The following is a 21,060-nucleotide window of genomic DNA, read 5'->3' as shown; positions in this document are numbered from 1 at the left end:
TACTGAGGCCATGGGACTGACAATCCTTTACTGGACATCTTCCTAGGGCAAAAGTGCTCTGTCGACATGGCACTGTGTCTATGAATGTCAAAATGTCATGTCTGAATTGCTACTAGCATGCCCAGGTTGGTCTGAACATCACAAGATCCAGAAAGCCAAACATCTCTGTAGGAAGTTACATGTTGCATGAACTTCTGTCTGCAGCTAGCTGCAAGATTTAAACATGAACCAAGTTTATTTCCTTCAGAGGTAAACTCCCAAGAAAAAGAAACAAGGAAAAATCCATCTAAGTCTGATTCTACCACCTTTCACAAGCATTTAATTTTAACTTTTATTAAATATCTATCAACATATTGAGAGATTTGATGATTATGAGGGGTTTTTTTTCCCAAGGTAAATAACCTGCATCTTCCTCAGTTATTAGCAAAGTAGCAATCTTTGCTTGAAGATGACTGGAGAAGGCTTCTGTCAGGTTTGATAATCACATTTTAGATTAGAAAGCATGATATCAAGTAAGAAGAGACATTTCCTCCAAGAAGGCAGTGTTGCCTCTGCACCCCCCCACACCTGTCAATGCAAACTGCACAACACAGAGTACATCCCACAAGTAGCTGCTTTAGTTTCTCACATACTCAGTTTAATGCAGTCACAACAAATCTCCCTTTAAGTAAGTATCAAAGGCTTTGTAACTGCAAAAAATAAAACCCCCAACACCAGAAGGGATATAAGATTATAGTCAAGCAAAGAAACAAGAGGCTTTTACATTACATACTTCAGGGACATTCAATTTTTATGCAACAACTATTTAGAAGGACCGAGTGAAAAGTTAGAAGACCTAACTTGCTTTAAAAACATTGCAGCCCCAGCACAAAAGTAAACCTTATTTATCCTTTCTGCGAGGACAATATCAATGAAAATAAATTTGGCTGGTCAATCCTCAAGAAGAAAGTTACTTGTCCCAGGAAAGACTGCTGTATTCTGCTGCAAAGCTCAAGTATATAAGATAGAGGCTATATTATGTGTTGCAGGCAGTGCATATATCTAGGCTCACCTTGGTTAGCATTTGCGCCCTGAGGCAAAGCATTGGTTAAATTGGGCAGCTCATTTCCATGGTTTCCATCTTCCCAGGGACAAACATCCACACCATTCCATTTTTTCAGCTGTGTTAGCCAACTGACCTTCTGCTCCAACTTGCAGTGGGGATTTAAGACTATACACATCCACAGAGCACCTAATTTTGAAGAAAATTGCTAAATTAGGTTTTTTATTAAAAATGCAGCAGCCAATGGCTAATTGCAAACTTTTATTCTGTAACACTTTTCCTCCCCTCTAAGGCTACATTGCTTGTTTCCCAACTATGCCTGACACCAGGCAGACTGAATTCCTGATGCAGAATCTTGGAGTTGGTGTGGCCCATCCAAAGCAGTTTAAAGATTGTATCAAGCCAGTCTTCTCAATTAAAAGGCGTTAAATGGGTCTTTTTTATTAGGAAATCCATCGTTCACAATGCATGGCACATCAGACAAAAGCAAACAAAAATTCCCACAAAATTACAGCAGGAAATTACCCAAGTTTTTCTTCTAATTTTTGTACAAAAGCTATGTATCTTCCAGCTTCACATTACAGGAACCAAATAAGTGAATTAGTAAGACATGCATTTTCTAAACATATACTTCACACTTGAAACCCAGCAGAAGTAGAGATCCAGTAAACACTAGATTTGTGCAGTGTAATAGGAATAAGATATTTTTGCTGCCTCTACTTCAGTTATTTGGTTTCACTAAAGAATTTGTCTGACATGTTTTGTATAGAGAGCTTGAAGGGAAAGCTAATTTCCACTGGCATTTCACATGTACCATCACTTTAGAACCTGCTTCCTGATACTATAGAGCAGGTCAGGCATAAATACATCAGGGTCTTAAGCAACAATTTTCAAATTGAAAGATTTTTCTCTAAATCAGTTGTTTCTACAGGGTGAACTTTGACATAAGCATGAAGACATCTGAAAGTACTGTTCATTTGCTCATTAAGAACATGCCTTGTACACTACTAGAGATTTCACAGAATATTCTGAGTTGGAAGGGACTAAGATTATCAAAGTTCAACTCCTAGCCATGCACAGGATGGCCCCAAGAATAAAATTAAAAGAATATGCTTAAATTATTTAATCTTCATGACAGGCTGAAAAAAAAAGAATAAAAATGCTGCTGGTTCTTCCAAGAAATTAGAATTCTCATATTCAAGCATTCTTTTGCTAACTAAGAATGCAAAATAGATACCCAAAACACAGATCATCACATTACATTCATTCCTAAAGTAACTCAGTATGTCGGTATGCCACAGCACAGGAACCAGTGGAAAAACAGAGCTTCATCCTTAAGGCTTCAAGTCCACTGCTATTCAAGCTGACATGGAATGAGGAAGCAATATCAAAGAAATCTTGAAACCACAAGAAAATATGTTATGGTATAGTGCAGAACACCAGAGGGCCACCACACTAATGCACATTATTATTACATAGTAGTTACATACAGTAGAACATGCAGCTTGCTGTTTTTTTGATTGAATTTTGGGGACATTTTGTCTTTGTGGTTTTTTTGGTTCAGTTTTCGGTTTTGGTTTTTTTAAGCGCCATGGAAGTAAATAAAGCAAACACTGTTTAAAAAATTCATTTTAAAATCAAATCATATAACTCCCTTTAGACACACTGTTCAACACACTTCACTCCCCAGAGTCAAATTATAGAATAGAATCATAGAATGATTTGGATTGGAAGGAACCTTTAAAGGTCATCTAGTCCAACCTTCTAGCAATGAGTAGGGGCATCTTAAAACTAGATCAGGTTGCTAAAAGCCCCATCCAACCTTACCTTGAATATTTCCAGGGATGGGACATCCACCACCTCTCTGGGCAACCTATGCCAGCATTTTATCACTCTCATTGTAAAAAACTTCTTCCTTATATCTACCCTCTTTCAGTTTAAAACCATTACCACTTGTCCTATTATTACAGGCCCTACTAAAAAGTTTGTCCCCATCTTTTTTGTAAGCCCCCTTTAGGTACTGGAAGGCTGCTACAAGGTCTCCTTGAAGCCCTCTCTTCTCCAGGCTCAACAGTCCCAACTCTCTCAGTCTGTGTTCATAGGAGACGTGCTTCAGCCCTCTGATCATCTTTGTGACTCCCCTCTAGACCTGCTCTAACAGGTCGATGTCCTTCCTGTATTGGGGACTGTGGCAGGACCTTTCACCCCTGATACAGCAGAAGCTTATCTCCCCATAACATATGGCTAGGTTAGACCAGAGTGATTTGTCATGTGATGAATTAGCTGAGAACCTCCTTAACCAGCAATGGCTTGAATGGTGAGAAAGGAAAACCTAAAATTAATGACTGCAGAGCACAGGCATTTTTACAACTATAAAAGACCACTGATTTTCATGAAACCAGAAATCTCTTATACACTCTCTGAGTGTGTAGAGAGTTCTCCTTGATGTTAAGATGTTAGAATTGAGTTACTTCCCTGGGACTGAGAGAAACTGGGAGATTCCCTGCACACTGCTATCATTCATTGGTAAGTGACATTGATTCCTAATCTATACTATTTCTTCACTAGCTGTAACATAAGGTACCCTTATTACTATTATCGTGCACTGTATTTTTATCTACTAGTAGTTCTCTGTGTTATCCTGTGTAGTAAGTAATCTGTTTAAGTCTTATGTCTGTTTTCCTTGGCCTGTTCAAATAAATAATTCATGTTGTAATAGTCCTGATCAGTCATTATTAAGAACTTGTGAGCGAGAGTGGGTTTTGGGGTGCTGGCCACCTCAATAAAGCTGCTGTCTACTGCCAGAAACCTAGAAAGGCAGGGATTTGTCTGAACTCTCCCCTCTCCATTTGTAACAGGGATTCCAGATTTGGTGGCAGCACTGCAGGTGGGGCTTCACCAGAGCTGAGTAGAGGGGGAGAATCACCTCCCTTGCCCTGCTGCCCACACTGGTTTGGATGCAGCCCAGGACACGATTGGCATTCTGGGCTGCAAGCACACATTGCTGGCTCATGTCCAGCATCTCATCCACCAGCACCCTCAAGTCGTCCTCTGCAGGGCTGCTTTCAATTCTTTCATCCTTCAGCCCATATTGAAACCAGGGGTTGCCCCAACCCAGATGCAGAACCTCATGCTTGGCCTTGTTGAACCTCATGATGTTCTCATGGGCCCACTTCCTGAGCTTGTCCAAGTCATTCTGAATGGCATTACAACTGCTTCTTCTTATTAAGCATCAGTGCATTCAGTACTGCCCTAGACAAAGGACTACATTTCTTGCAACATAAAAAACAAAACAGAAGATGAGACATATTGGAAAGCCTTGTTGAATAGTTATCTTGGGCTTATTTATTTTATAAGTGAATTATTACTTTAGGGTACTAAGGAGTCACTGTACCTCTCAGCATCTAAAAAAATTTTTAAAAGCCAATTTAATACTTTGTAACCAGATTCCCAGTGATTTCAGACTGAAGCAAAAGCAAAGTGGAATATCTTAACCACATGCAGCAAGTATTTTAATCATCCAGCAAGATGGAGTGCACACTACTGATTACAATTGCCCCTACAAAATGAGTAGCCTTTTTCTGTGTCTCAGAAACACCACTAGAAGCGAAGGAATTCACTTGCCTTCTTCAGAAGCTTCACTATGCATGTGGTACATCTAAGAGGCAGAAAAGGGAAGAGATACTCCAAAGTACCAAAATCCTTTAAAAACATCATTAATTTAAAGAGGAAGACTCAGAAATCCATGCCATTTTTATGCAAAGGAGCACAAGGACAAGTGTATTTCTAATAAACCCCACACAAACCACTTAAGGAAGGAGCCTGGAGGATGTTCTTCCTATTTCACTCTGATGCTGCTCTAGAGAAGCTGTCACCACCAATCTGAAAGCTTAAAATGCCCTCAAAAGATTCTCTGTTTTCTGCCTAATGACTCCTATATGGGGAAACTACTGATCATACTCACCCCATACTACAGATAAGGCTTATGGAAAAATGAACAGCAGCTAGTTGTAATTAATTATTGGGGAACATATCTAAATCCCTTTCTTGTGACCTCAGCCTGGTAACTTCTGTTGGCAACAGCCTATACTCAAAAGAAGCTTGCCAAAATACATTCCTGGCATTCTCAAGTAAGTTTACCTGTTTAACTAGATTTAATGATGTCACCTGCAATATGAACAAATGCCTCATTAAATGGAAAAAAACTCGAAAAAACAAAACAGAGAATATGTTTGGTTTTACATATTCTGGTTTTATAACACAGCTCACATTTTTGTTTCTTTTTCCACAGGCACTAAATATCTTTTTATACCAGATCTCAGAAGGCTGACACATCCACTTCTCTCCTTCCTTCCCCCAGAACTAAACCAAAAGTATGGTTCTGATTTGGATCCATTGACTGTGACCCATGTCTTTCCGATGTGAAGCTCCTCACAGCAGTGGCAAAATCTCACAAACCAATATACAAAATTTCCCCTCCCCAGAAGATAACTGGAAGACAAGTCATGCTGTGACTGCAATTTGATATTAATTTCACAAGGGAATGAATATTAGAACTCTCATAATGGAGTGAGGAATTGCCTATTTTGGTTAAAAAACACTAATCCTTTCGACCTGGAAAAAGCCAGCTTTGCCAAAACAGACCTTTTGTTCAAATGGCCCTCTTTGAAAATGCATGATTGTCACTCATCTTTAGTGGACCTCACACTACAAAGAAATAGGTTACATTACTGCTTTACACATTGAATGCATGCCTTGTACATACAGAGGGAACATCAGTACTTTTGTATTTCTCTGTAGATATCCATACCTCTGAATTCACATGGGAGAAAGGAACAGCATGCTTTTACACTGGTCAGGATTTAAACATGCAAATTGAGAAACATTAAGAAGAATTTAGTCACTGTAAAAGTAGATGTTGTAATAATTATACATCTTGTGTATGCATGCATCGATGAAGTTAAAGAAAGTGCAAAGAATGTATACAGACTCTCCAAAGAGATTAAGCATTGCTCACTTTTCATATTTTACTCTTATCTCAGTAAATGGGAGGGTGATGGTGGAAACAATTTTAATGGGGGTTAGGACACTGAGCATGACTGAAAATCCAGCCTACAGTTCTTGTTACAGATTGCAGTCTTCTGAAGAAATATGCTTTTCCTAGAAATCTTATGCTATCTTTTCAGGGCTACTGTAATAGCCCTGGTTTGGATTAGCATTTCCTCATTTACAATACCAGTGTAATCAGTGTCTGAAACTTGGCCTTAGCCTTAGAATTTTGCTGTATACTTAAGATCAATCTATTTATTTGCAAAATTAAAATATGCAAGAAACTGATGCATATTTGACATGCCTTTGCTCTTCCCATTAATCATAGAATCATAGTCACAGAATGGTTTGCATGTTAATGCATGTCTCTTAAAAAAACTAACAATCCAAAAACTCCAAGGTTGGTAACATTTGATTATTTCAAAGAAAGTGGATCCAGGTAAACGAGATCATTCCCTTTATGCAACAGACAAATTGGCTTCAGCACTCACTGCAAACTTGCCTCTGTGCCCCATTTGAGCCTAATCAATTTTATTACAAAAGCATCATTTTCCAGCACTGGAAGTGCCAGAAAAGAAACAATAATAAGAGACAGAAACTATGATTCCTGTAAAAAAGTAGTGTCAGCAAAGGATTTTAAAGTGGGAGCCTCTTAAAGTGCAACAGTCACTTGGAAACCTCAAAGAAGTAGTGTATGATATTTATTGCTTCTTGAAAAGGAGGTAAAATGCCTTCAGAATGACTGGCAAATCCACCTCCCTCCTCCAGGAATGGAGAAATCTCCAACAGAACAAAGCATACTGAGAAGCCCCACTGGAGAATGCTCCAATTGAATAGTTGATTTTATGAAGTACCAAAGATAGGCAAAGCACCTAAGTGCTGATCTTAACAAGAATCACAGAATCATTTAGGTTGGAAAAGACCTCCAAGATCAAGTCCAACCTTTGATCAGTCTCTACCATATCAACTAGACCATAGCACTAAGTGCCACGTTCATTTGTTTCTTGAACACCTCCAGGGATGGTGACTCCACAACCTCCCTGGGCAGCCCATTCCAATGCTTTACACTCTTTCAGTGAAAAAATTATTCCTGATGTCCAACCTGAACCTCCCTTGGCAACAGCCATTCCCTGTTGTCCTGTCACTATGTCTGCCTGGGAGAAAAGGCCTACCTCCACCTGGCTACAATGTCCATTCAGGTAGTTTTAAAGAGTGAGACAATCTGCACTGAATCTCCTTTCTACAGGATAAACACCCTCACCCGTTCCTCAAAAGACTTACTCCCTAGACCCTTCACCAGCTTCATTGCCCTTCTCCGGACTGGCTGCAGCACCTCAATGCCTGTCTTGCAGTGAGAGGCCCAGAACTGGACACAGTACTTGAGGTGTGGCCTCACTAGTGCAGAGGGGACAATCACTTCCCTGGTCCTGCTGGCCACACTATTTCTGATACAGGCCAGGGTGCCATCAGCATTCTTGGCCACCTAGGCACACACTGGCTCATGTTCAGCCAGCTGTCAACTAGCACCCCCAGGTCCTTTTCCAACTGGCTGCTTTCCAGCCAATCTGCCTCTAGCCTGCAACACTGCATGGCATTGTCGTGACCCAAGTACGGGACTTGGTACTGGGCTTGTTTGAACCTCATACCGTTGTTCTCAAGCCATCCATCCAGCCTGTCCAGATCCCTCTGCAGACCCTTCCTACCCTCCAGCAGATCAATTCTCCCACCCAACTTAGTGTTGTTTGCAAACTTAATGAGGGCGCACTTGACCCCCTTGTCCAAATCATCAATAAAACTATTAAATAGGGCTAGCTGCAATATTGAACCCTGGGGAACTCCACTAGTGACCAACCACCAACTGAATCTGGCACTATTTAGCACCATTCTCTGGGTTCTCTGGTTCCAGACAGTTCTGAACCCAGGAAAGAGTGCACCTGTCCAAGCCATGGGCTGCCAGCTTGTCAAAGAGAATACTGTAGGAGACAGTATGAAGGGCTTTACTGAAGTCCAGGTAGACACATCCATAGCCTTCCCCTTATCCACTAGGCAGGTCACCTGGTCATAAAAGGAGATCGGGTTCGTCAAACAGGGCCTACCTTTCCCTAAACCCATGCTGGCTGGGCCTGGTCCTCTGGTTGTCCTGTATGTGTTGTATGATTACACTCAAGATGATCTGTTCCATAACCTTCCTGGGTACCAAGGTCAGGCTGAAAGGCCCCGGATCCTCCTTCTGACCCTTCTTGTAGATGGGCGTCACACTGGCCAACCTCCAGTCACCTTGGACCTCCATGGTTAGCCAGGACTGATGATAAATGATGGAGAGTGGCTTAGCAAGATCTTCCACCAGCTCCCTCAGCACCCTCGGATGAATCCTATCTGGCCCCATAGACTTGTGAGTGTCTAAGTGTCTCAGCAGATCACTAACTACCTCCCCCTGGATTGCAGAAGATCTATTCTGCTCCCTGTCCCTGTCTATTAGCTAAGAGGTCTGGCTGCCTGTGGATAACTAGTCTTATTGTTAAAGACTGAGGCAAATAAGGCATTAAGTAACTCAGCCTTTTCCTCATCCTTGGTGACAATGTTCCCCCTTGTGACCAATGAGGGATAGCAATTTTCCTTGGCCCTCCTTTTGTTGCTGACATATTTATAAAAACACTTTTTACTATCTTTCATAGCAGTGGCCAGATTGAGTTCTAGTTGAGCCTTTACCTTTCTAATTTTCTATCTACATGACCTAACAACATTGTTAAACATTTCCTGAGTTTCATTCCCCTTCTTCCAGAGGTCATAAACCCTCTTTTTTTCCCTGAGTTTCTGCAAAAGCCCCCTGTTCAGACAGGTCAGTCTTCTTCCCCTCAGGCTTGTCTTTTTGACACCTAGGAACAGCCTGCACCTTCAAGAGTTCTTTCTTAAAGAATGTTCAGCCTTCCTGGCTCCCTTTCTTATTAAGGACTCTTTCCCAGGGTACTCTCTGAACCAGTGTCCTGCATACGCCAAAGTCCGCCCTCCGTAAATCCAAGGTCGAGGTTTTGTTGATCCCCTTCCTTAGTTTACCAGTAATCAAATAATTTCATGGTCACTGTGCCCAAGACAGCCTCTGACCACCACATCTTCCACCAGCCCTTCTCTGTTCACAAACGGCAGGTCTAGCATGGCCCCACCCCTGGTAGGCTCACTCACCAGCTGTATCAGGAAGCTCTCTTCCACACACTCCAGGAACCTCCTAGACTGCCTCTTCTCCACTGTGTTGAGTTTACAGCAGACATCCGGCAGGTTAAAATCTCCCACAAGAACAAGGGCTGACAATAGTGAAACATCAACCAGTTGCTTCTAGAATAGTTCATCCACCTCTTCATCCTGGTTGGGTGGTCTATAACAGATTCCCACCAGGATCTCTGCCTTGTTGGCCTTCCCCATGATTCTTACCTGTAGGCACTTGACCTTACTGTCACTATCCTTGAGCTCTATACAGTTAAAATACTCTTTAATGTACAGAACCACCCCACCACCTTTACATCCTCTCCTATCCATTCTGAAGAGCTTGGAGCCATCCATTGCAGTATTAAGGAAACTTCCCTGTCTGATCATCCAGGAGCCACTCTGGTACTCATCCTCACACTACCTGAGCTGGAACCGAAGCCCCTTTGCAGCTACACCCTCCATATTCATAGAGTTGGACCAGGTTTCCTTACTGGCTCAACCCCAGGTTTCCCATAGCAGTCTCTGACATCCAGATCTTTCAAATAGTTTAATCTTGGTGCAATATTAAATAAAAAAATAACAGCTAGGTGCCTCTGAGGGGGGACCCCAAACAAAGGAACCCCTGGGCTTTCGTACCCTCATGATCTAAGCGTGGGAAAGTCTGGGGGTCCTCAGTTCCTGCTGTGTCTCTCAGTGTCCAGTCCTCTGTCTTAGCCACAGGTCCCTGTGTCCTTTGTTATACAAAGGGTCGAAGTTCACCGCCTCTTGCCTCCGGCTAGAGCTCGGGCTCCTGCCCCTCAGAGCTCTAAACCTGTATGGGGTTTCAGCTAGAGAGCAGGGCTGAAACCAACATAGATGTGCTAACCTTGGTGGGATGGAAACCATAGCAACAATGAATAGGAGTGTGAGGGGGGAAGCAAAAAGGAATGTTTTTCTTTGTTTTAGAGTAGCCAGGTAGAACTGCACCTGCAGAACTGTGGTTAAGCAACATAGTTAAGAGACGTGAGTGATGTAGTTATTGTTTGGTAGTGGAAAATTTTAGCTGGTGCTGTAAAACTATATAAACCCTGCTATACAAAGAATAAACAGCTTCTTCTTGCATATGGCCCAAGTGATGCCCTGTCTCTTTATCAATTGCTGTTAATTGGTGCCCTGTGTGAGGAAGAGATTATCAGCTCTAGTTGAGTGGCTGTCGTCGACGCCCTGCGGGAACTAAGGAGCCGCTGTGGGACAGCAGGAAGCCAGCCATTCCCGAGTAATCCCTTGGAAAGAAGATGAGCCTGCAGGGGATGATGGGACAGGGGATATCTGCCCAGGAAAGAGACATTTTTGAACTTATGACTAACTTGCTTGATGAGCATGGCAAGTCTTTGCCTGGGCATGACTTAAAAATTATGCTCAAATGGACAGTTTCAAAGCTGCAGGGAGCTACTCCATCCACAATCTTTACAACAGATTTGTGGGACGAGGTGGGAGCGAAACTGTAGAACTATGCAATGGAAGGGGATAAAGCAGCTGCAGAAATGCTTCTCTCGTGGAAAGTAATTTTTGAAACCCTGAATGTTTAAGAAAAATCCCATGCTAAAAACAAAGGGGATGCCTCTTGCCTCCCCTCTGCTGAGCCTCTGGGTTCTTTACAACCTGAAGAGACTGCTTCTCTCCCAGCACAGCCTTCAACCCCCTCGGCCCCTCCCCTTGCAAATAAAAGGGAGAGGGACCCCTCACGATCCGTAAGGGCTTTTTGCTGCTAGCTACTACCCAGATGACAGCAAGGAGGAGGGAGATCATTTAGACCCTGGACCTGTTGATCCTGAAAAGGAGCCAAACCTATACCCCTCTAATCCAAACGACAACTGGGTTTCACTTGAAGCAGCAAGTGCTGAGGGAGGGGGAGTTAGACATTGCCGCAAGAATTGCAGCTCCAGTAATTTACTCAGAAACGCGAAAGCGAACTGCACAATGGGAAATGCTGCCCTTTTCAGTTATCAAAGATCTCCAAAGGACAGTGACAGAGCATGGTATAGGCTCTCCGTATTTTGCGAGCTTGCTATCCTCTGTGTTTGCTGCCCACATAATGACCCCCCATTATTTAAAAATGCTTGCCCAGGTGCTATTAACCCCCACTCAATATACTTTATGGAATGTGGAATGGCAAAAGGGGGTACAGGCTTTGCTTGTTTCTTAAGTGGGTCATGCTAATCAGGCTCTGGCAGGGCTAACACTAAGTCAGCTCTTGGGAACCGGACGATACAGAGACCCTGCTGTCCAAGTCCTGGGACTGTCCCAAGCAAGCCCTTGAGGGAATCTGGGACACAGCTCATCATGCTTTCCTTAAGGTCCCTGATTTGCAGAAGCCACAAAAAGCACTTACAACTATCATGCAAGACCCTCACAAAATGTACATTCATTTTATCGATCGCCTTAACCAAGCACTTGAGGGCCAAATTGATAATACTGAGGCTTGTGAAATTTTGCTTACTTACTGTTGAGAACGTAAATGCAGACTATAAAAAACTCTTTAAGTCTTTGCCTATTGAAAACCCAACTTTAGTCCAAATGATTGAAGTGTGCAATCACATTAGCACAGTAGAGCATGAATATGTAACCATGGCTGCAGCCTTTGCAGCCATGAGATGTCTCCCTGGGACTTCACAAGTTTGTTTTGACTGTGGTAAACCCAGACACTTTAAAGAGACTGTCCTGCTCTGAAAGGAGCTAAGCCACAAGCCCCTGATGTATGCCCACGGTGCTGTAAAGGGCCTCATTTCGCTAACCGGTGTCACTCTATGTATGATTCTGAAGGCCGTCCAATTCAGGGAAACCGGTACCAGAGTGCAGGACGATGGTGCTGCACTCTGACACAAATGCCTCAGTCGCCCTCACAGATGCCAACTCCACAGATGCCACCACCACAGACACCCCACTGAGGCTCTCCAAAAGTCTTCGCCCAGCAACCGCAGGCAGTGCAGGCCTGGACCTAGCAACCTCCGTCATAGTTATGTTACTTGATTCTTCTCTTAATTTACTCCCTACAGGAATTTTTGGACCACCTGAGCCCCAGAAAAGTGGCTTACTATTAGGGAGATCTTCGACCACACTTTCAGGATTCTTTGTTCTCCCTGGGGTCATAGACTCAGACTCTACTGATGAAATAAAAATTATGGCTTAGACCTCTTTTCCAGCCTGTGCTATCCATCAAGGGACCCGCATTGTGCAGCTAATTCCTTTTTTACACAATTCGCCATCCCCTGCAGAAAAATGCAAAACAAGGGTGGGAGGATTTGGCTCTATGGGGACTCCACAAATATTATGGGTGCAGACAATTTCAGATAAACGCCCTACCTGCAAATGTACCTTGTTGTTACAGGGGCAACAGATAACACTCACTGGTATTTTAGATACTGGACCTGATGTCCTGTTATCTCTCAAGCCAAATGGCCCCCCACTTGAGCCTTCATGGAGGTGCCCCAAGCCCTCACTAGGACTGGGGGAAGCAGTCCCAGTAATCAAAGTCACCACCTAACTCAGGTGATGGGACCAGAAGGTCACATAGCTTCTGTAAAGCCATTTGTCTTACCTGTACCCATGGTGTTATGGGGATGAGATGTACTTTTTCCCTAAGGTTTCAAAATTCAGTCTGATTTTTGATAGGGGCCATTGTGGCACATGACACCCTGAAATTGACCTGGAAGACTGATACTCCTGTCTGGGTTGATCAATGGCTCCTGCCACTACCTAAATTGCACACACTCAATGACCTTGTTAAAGAACAACTCCAGAAGGGGCATGTAGCCCCCTCTACCAGTCCCTGGAATACATCTGTGTTTATAATTAAAAAACACACTGTCAAGTAATGCCTGTTCCAAGACCTCCGCAAAATTAACTCTGTAATAGAGGACATGGGAGCCTTGCAGCCTAGACTCCCATCTCCCACAATAATCCCTCGAGATTGGCACTCAACAGTCATTGACCTAAAAGACTGGTTTTTTGACATCCTTTTGCATCCTGATGATGCTCCTAAATTTGCCTTTTCTGTCCCAAACATCTTTGCAAGCATCCTTGCAAAAATATCACTGGATTGTTCTTCCTCAAAAAATGAAAAATACCCCTACTATTTGCCAGTGGTTTGTTGTGAGGGTACTCAGCCCCATTCGCCAAAAGATGCCTGCTGCTTTATTATACCATTACATGGATGACATTCTTATAGCAGCAGAAAAACAGGAGGTTATGGAGGATGCCTTAGCCCTTGTCATTGCTGCTGTAACTCAAGCAGGAATTTGTGTTGCTCCTGAAAAAATCCTGTGTCAACCCCTGTGGTTATTTGACCAGGAAGAAGTGGGAATTCTGGGATGCTGTGGTCAAACCAATGGATGCTTGGAGTTTGATATTGGCACCTGGTGTGACCAGTGCGGTTCGGACACACCTCCAAGAATACACAGGGGTTAAAAAGCAGAGCTTCAGCCCTGAGAGGCCTCTTGGGACGTCGAGGCGAAGAGGTCAGATCTCCCTCCCCTGTCCAGCCGCTGCTGCTGGGCGGGGGAGGGGCAGCCATGCGGTAGGCCCGGGGCCTGGACAGAGATGGGGGGTGAGAAGGCCCTCGAGGATGGAAGGGTGGAAGAGCAGCCCCAAGAGACAGCCCTCGGGCAGCCATTCCCCCCCCCCCCCAGGAGAGAGAGAGGAGAGCCGGCGTCTGAATGTGATAGCAGCCGGCACAGGAGGAGAAAGGGGGAGGAAGAGTGCAGCCTGGCCAGCCGGAGCAGCAGCACCTGTGGGAGTACCGGCATTCCAGGACAGACAGAGACTGAAGTTTTAACCCCTTTCTTTCATGACTGGGGCCTTGCAAAAATGCTGATCCTCCTCGGAGTTGAATAAGAAGGGAGATAAGAGATGAGATGAGACAAGAACCTGGCCCGAAGGATTGTGGAGACGACTGAGTGTGGAGAGATGACTGGAGTGGCCTTTTGGCTGGACTTTTCTTGTAGCCATGGACTCAGTTTGTTCCTGTGACACAGAGACTGCACTTAGGGGGAGGCAGTGCCTCAGAACCAGGAGGGTTCATTGTGGGGACCCCTCGGCCCCAGGGGGTTGGAAAAATATGGGGGGGACAGATGTCCCAAAGCAGAGACTGTGCCTTTTTGGAGTGAGACAAGGCATCCTTAAAAGATAGCCCTAGAAGCAGCTCTGGTCCATGCACAGTGGTGAGAGCACTGGGCATGGAAGGAAGATGTCACAAGCGGCAAAAGAACTTTTCCGGGCGGTGCCGAGTGACATTGGAAGCACAGAGGTTTCAGCGTGTTTCCAGGGAAAGACTATGGAACAAGAAGGACTCCTCTCCTCTTCATGAACTGAAGTTTGAGTATACTAAAGGGTGGTGCCAGGCTGGGCAGTCAGTGATTTGGGAGAATGTATTGGATTGGGAAATTCTGGGGGTGGGGAGGAGGAAAGTGTTTTTTGTAAGGTTTTCAATTTTTTCCTCTTCACCTGATGATGAGAAGTTGTTGCAGGATGCCCAGTCCTGGAATGTGGTCAAACAACCTCGAACAATGCCCTATTTTGTAAGCTATCAGTGATGGGCTGAGAGGGGCATCATGGGCTGTTTTTTGGTGTTGAATTAAGCTAAAACCCATCTGGCACACCAACCTCAAATCAACATCCTGGTAGTGAGGCAAAGATTTGGCAGATAAGCTGCTAAACTGACCTGAAGGCATACTGCTCAAGAGTCAACCTCTTTACACTTTAAAAGTCAAATTTCTTCTTAAATATATGAATGGAGGAAATCTACCAGAAATGTTTGTTTTGAAATATGCAAATAATGTGAAATTTCTTCATTTCAAAGGCAAGGAAGAAGATAAAGATATTGAAAATGGTAGTTCAGAAAAAAAATCTGATCCTCTAATCTATGTGTTGACAAGCTGTTTGACAGTCTCACTCCACCAAGTAGTAGATACTTATCTTAGATTCTTCTACTTGATTATTTTCATCAGGTTAAGCATCTCAGATTTCATTTGACAGAGCAGCCCTGCTTTGATAACAATAGGTGCTCCAATTAAGGCTTGGTTTAGGGTCGACAAATATAATGATACCTTTGTGGCACATGAAAAGCAATTGAAGGTTGTTTTGCATTACAGCTTTAAAAATATCGACATTTTTCTCATTTAATTTTTCCCTTAGCTTTCGCTAAAACTACATTTAAATTGCAGTAAAGGGCAAATGGGGCTTTTAGTTTAAATGTAATCCCCATATTTAAATGATGCATAATGGCTGTTCAAGTGGAAACACTACTGTTTCACTGTCAGTCCTGAAGGTCACATATGACATTTGTATTCAGGTCCTGTATTATCCATGTAGCTAAAGGGCTTCTAATTTCATTTCACAACCAGAAGCTTGCAGAAAACACCAATTAGCTTGCAGATGCCATTTGCCAACAAAATTCAGCTTCTCAAAGTCTGGCATCTGGCAGTGCTCAACATTTAATTGCAAAGCAGAGGCTTGCAGTCATCATGATCCCTGGGCTAGGCACAAAGTCAATTTTTCCCTTTTATTAAGAATTTTTTTTTCATTTTCATAGAGAACAAGTAACTTTTACTTAATTTTTGATGGATGAAAATTAATTACTGCTGTAGTAAGATTGCATGGACCATTTTTCCCTCTCTGGAGTACAAAGAAGGTTAACTGATTGACCCAATTTGACTTCTACTGAAGTCAACACAATTTACCATAAACTTCAGCACAAACTCTGATCAGAGCCCAATGTGTCTTTCTGGTATTCTTGGCCAATGCCCAATGTCAGGCAGGAAGCATCAGTAAAGTTCTAATAAAAGGCTCAGGTTACCCAGTCAAGGAGCAAAGTTGAAGTTATTTAAGTAAGTTTAAAAACCTATGCCAAAGTAGAACGGAGAGTGGCTATATGCCTAGATGTTGGTAGACAGTATAGCAGTGCAAGCAAGACAGCCTTTATTAAGCAGAATCTATATTTACATACTTTACCGGTCTTAAAGATCTCTATAACTACAATGCTGCCCATCTGTGAAATAAATGAGATTTTTCTTTTTTAAAAACAAGATACATATATGGCACTCCAAATTACTCTGAACAGATAATACAAAAAATTGAATATGCAAAGGACTGGTCCACTCCCTTTATTGATGTTTCTCCAACATCTTAGAAGATGACAAGATAGGAAACCAACATTATTTTAGAACATAGTGATACCATTGCCCCCTTAAGCCCAGTGTCTGAGTTCTCTGCCACTACTAACATAGATCAAGGGTCATCAGGGACATCCCGCTCTTCCTTCTGTCGTTAGCTATCGTAACTAACTCTGGTCTCCCTTAAAACTTCCTTCAACTTTTACAGATTCACATGCATGTTTCACCTTAATAAAGAAATGTGTTTAACTAGAATGAAACTCAAAGTAAAATCCTGGCCAAAACATGGCAGCAGCTTCTAATTTTCACACAAGGTAGGTTTCGAGTTGGAAAGATTCATTCAATTAACAGAAATTTTCAGGGAACTTGTTAAGCACCAGTGGAAGGAAGCACTTGTGTGAGGAAGAAATGGACAGGTTAGCAACATAAACACAAGCTGGAGGTGGAAGAACCAAGTTTATTTCTACCCTTAGCCTACTGCACACCTGAAGTGATTGAAATACATTTGCAATGGAAACCAAGGTACATATTTTGATACTGTTAGAGAGGGAAGAGCAGTTCAGGACTGAAACAACAAGGTCGGCCTCAGACTGCAAATACAACAGCTGAGAAAGTGTTGAGGCTGCAGGTTGCACTGCAGCTTTTTGGGAGTGGCAACTACAATTCTGATTAAACAGAGGCAAACGAATAAATTAGATTAATCTAAAGTATTGCTTATTTGATGCTTCAGGCAGAGAGATTCCACCTTCAGATAGGTGCTGTCAAGAAAATGACAGTATGGAACTGATGAAACAAGAAGAGGAGCTGCTAAAAATTTAACAAAAGCTTTTATATTTATTGTAAGCATGTGCTAAGACTGCTACAGGTAACAGATGGACAACACATTTCTACCTCTCCCACCACCACCTACCAGCTCAACCCACATAAACAATGGCAATGAAGCATAAGATGCTCTGGTTTTCATTTTGATGAGATAAAATTTTGCTGTGTACATGTCCAACTTGGCAAAAAGCATCATTCCCCAGAAAACCAAGGTATCCTAAAAATTACACACTAAAAGGATTTATATGCTTGAAGGCAAAGTAGTTATATCTACACTCTCTGACAGAGCTTTGCCTACTCTGACAATAAGGCTTTCCATCACAAAATTCTATTATATAAACCACAGACAGCTAGTGTTTTATTAGTCTAATGCTTCATTTTGAATAAACATAATCTATGCTAAACAGGTTATACCGAGTCTTAGCCCCACCAGACAACATGCAATCAATCATTCTCATCTTTAACCTTTAACAGGGGAAAACTTGAATTTTGTTTTTGACTTTTCCTTTCTAAATAAAGCATGTTATTCTTGCTTGGATTCAATTTCATTTCATGTATTAAATTATAAGATTTTTTGTGGTAGATTGTTTTTCTCTTGTAATCTTAAGGTGTTCCTTATTGTGAGTTTATAATGGTTTGTTCCATGTACCCCATTTGGTTTCCCCAGTGGTTTTGCCCTGAAGTTGTTTACTACTATTTTCCCGCCTAATCTTATGTCAGTCCCAGTCAGTACCTTGTCGTTAAGGACACCCAAGTACACCCCCCCCAAGATCGAGATCACTCCAGGGGTTCTATCACCCGACCCAGGGCAGGTAATTCTCATGGTGCACTGTGCCCATCCCCCCCTCTTCCTACCAAAGGGCCAGGTAATCGCTCAGGCCACATGCCCTTTTTGATGACCTGGACCTCTCTGTTTATTTCACCAAGATTGTAGGAGAGGACAAGCCCTTTGTTTGGTGTGGCCTTAAATGCGGGGGGCATTCCATCCAATTACAAGGGATGATGGACACAGGGGCAGATGTGACGGTCATTCCCCCACACAAATGACCGTCCCAATGGGAGCTGCAAAACATGTCAAGTAAGGTTTTAGGTGTCGGGGGGACTCAATTGGCAAAAATATCAAAAAGCATTGTACAAATTGAGGGACTGAATGGACAATTGGCTTCTATATGCCCATTTGTTTTAAATTCCAAGTTCCCCCTATGGGGGAGAGCCACCATGTCCCAATGGGGAGCCAAACTTGAAATCCCAAGGGCTCCCCAGGATTTTTAATAGTGGTCACTGAGGAGCGCCCTATCCAGAAATTGAATTGGCTAACTGATACACCTGTCTGGGTAGAACGGTGACCGCTAAACAAACAAAAATTAAGTGTGCTCACCCAAATAGTGGAGGACCAATTGGCAAGAGGAAAAATCATAGAAACAAACAGCCCTTGGAATTTCCCATTGTTTGTCATCAGAAAGCCGGGGAAGGGCAAGTGGCATCTCCTCCATGATTTGTGAAGAATAAATTATGTGATCGAGGACATGGGGTCTCTCCAACCAGGGATGCCGTTCCCGTCAATGCTCCCCCAAGACTGGAAATTGGCAGTGATAGGCATCAAAGATTGTTTCTATCGAATTTCCCTGCACCCAGACAATGCTGCACATTTTGCCTTCTCTGTACCTTCCATCAATAAAGAAGCTTCCATGAAGAGCTACTACTGGCATGTTCTTCCACAAGAAATGAAAAATAGTCCCACCATTTGCCAGTGGTATGTTGCTCGGATTCTGTCCCCAGTGCATGCCAAAGCGGGGGAGTGCGTTATTTTACATTATATGGATGACGTGCTTGTGTGTGCCCCCAACAACAATTTACTCAGCTTGGTGCTTAAGGACACTATTACTGCCTTGTCGGAGGCCAAATTTGAGCTGCAGCAGGTACGGAAGCTGCCGCCTTGGAAGTATCTGAGACTTGAAATAGCTAACAAGACCATCACCTCGCAAAAGATTGCCATCAACTACAAGCCCGAGACCCTACGGGATCTTCATCAACTATGTGGGTCATTGAACTGGGTCAGGCCCTGGCTGGGGCTTACCACGGAGGATCTATCTCCTCTCTTCAACTTGCTAAAGGGGAGGGAGGAGCTGGACTCTCTGAGGGTCCTGACACAGGAGGCTTGACTAGCTCTCAAGAAGGTGCAATCAGCATTGGCAGACTGGCAGGCCCACAGTTGCCAGCTTGAACTCCCTTTTAACTTCATCATCTTAGGTAAGTTGCCGCACCTCCATGGGCTCATTTTCCAGTGGGACAGGAACCAAAAGGATCCTCTCTTAATCATAGAGTGGGTGTTCCTTGATCATCACCTGTCCAAAAGTATCAATCGGCCGCAAGAGCTGATATCCCAGCTGATAAGTAAGGCTAGGATCCGGATGTGACTGCTGGCAGGATGTGATTTCACATGCATTCACATTCCCATCAAAATATCGACTGGGAGATTAACCAAATAGACTTTGGAGCAGTTGCTCTGAGATAATGAGAACCTGCAGTTCGCTCTGGATAGCTATCCAGAGAAAATTTCAATTCATCATTCTGGCCACAAATTATTTAATACAGAATTTAATCTGATCCCAAAAGAGAAACAAAGTTGTCGACCACTCAAAGCCTTGACAGTTTTCACCAAAGTGTCCAGAGGGTCCCACAAGTCTGCAGTGACTTGGAAAGATCCTCAAACTCAGCAGTGGGAAGCCCATATTAAGATGGTTGAGGGCTCCCCTCAAGTGGCTGAGTTGGACACAGTCGTCAGGGCTTTTGAAAGATTCTCAGAACCCATTAATATTATTACTGATTTGGCCTATGTTGCTGGTATAGTGTCCAGAGAGGAGAATGCCATTTTAAAAGAAGTCTCTAACCTGGCTGTCTTTAGATTGCTCTCAAAACTTATCCATCTGGTTTCCCACCAAGAGCAACCATTTTTCATGATGCATGTGAGGTCACACACTGACCTCCCTGAGTTTATAGCAGAAGGAAATAGCAGAGCAGACGCCCTAGCCGCTCCACTACAGCTGGCTGGCCAACCTAACATCTTCCAACAGGCCAAAATTAGTCATTAGCAGTTTCATCAGAATGTTCCTGGTCTGATCCGTCAGTTCCATCTAAGGCGAGATCAGGCCAAGGCGATTGTGGCCACATGCCTGAACTGTCAAGAGTCCTCTCTATCATCATTGGGCTCAGGAGTGAACCCAAGAGGACTCCACAATAGTAAGGTGTGGCAGATAGATGTTACCCACATAGAAGAATTTGAAAGATTAAAATATGTCCATGTCTCCATAAATACCTTCTCGGGAGTAGCCTATTTCTCAGCCCATGCAGGTGAAAAGGCCTCAGATGCACAAAAACATCTAGTGCAGGCCTTTGACACTTTAGGAATCCCCAAAATAATCAAAACCAATAATGGCCCAGCCTATACTTCTACGGCGTTCAGTGACTTTTTACAGGAATGGGGGGTTGAACATCAGAAGGGTATAACCACACTCCCCCACCAGCCAGGCAGTAATAGAAAGGACTCATCAAACACTTAAAAAGGTCCTCAACCATCAGAGGGAAGATGTTCAGGCCACCTTTCTACCACAAAGACTGTGCAAAGCACCATTTACGATTAAATTTCTTAATTGCACTTTAGAAGACCTCAACCCGCCATCTGTCAAGCACTTTTAGCAGCACCAGCAGTTCCAGCCTGAGGAAAGACCACCAGTTATGATTAAGGATCCAGACTCTGGGGAAATTCAAGGACCATATAAATTGGTAACCTGGGGTCAT

The 21,060-nt window shown here is 43.3% G+C and overlaps 1 protein-coding gene across 3 annotated transcripts in view; it reads right to left on the bottom strand.

The window, feature by feature from the left end:
• Positions 1 to 21,060, bottom strand: part of LOC141726905 (zinc finger SWIM domain-containing protein 6) — a 330,987-nt gene that overhangs the window by 57,155 nt on the left and 252,772 nt on the right. For all 3 annotated transcript variants that reach the window (XM_074531999.1, XM_074532000.1, XM_074532001.1), the window contains exon 5: positions 1,052 to 1,231. In XM_074531999.1, the coding sequence (XP_074388100.1) occupies positions 1,052 to 1,231 (180 nt within the window). The remainder of the gene's footprint in view (positions 1 to 1,051; positions 1,232 to 21,060) is intronic.

This window comes from Zonotrichia albicollis, chromosome W (genome assembly GCF_047830755.1).
Source record: "Zonotrichia albicollis isolate bZonAlb1 chromosome W, bZonAlb1.hap1, whole genome shotgun sequence".
Taxonomy (NCBI): Eukaryota; Metazoa; Chordata; class Aves; order Passeriformes; family Passerellidae; genus Zonotrichia; species Zonotrichia albicollis.
This window is presented reverse-complemented; position numbering and strand designations above follow the sequence as displayed.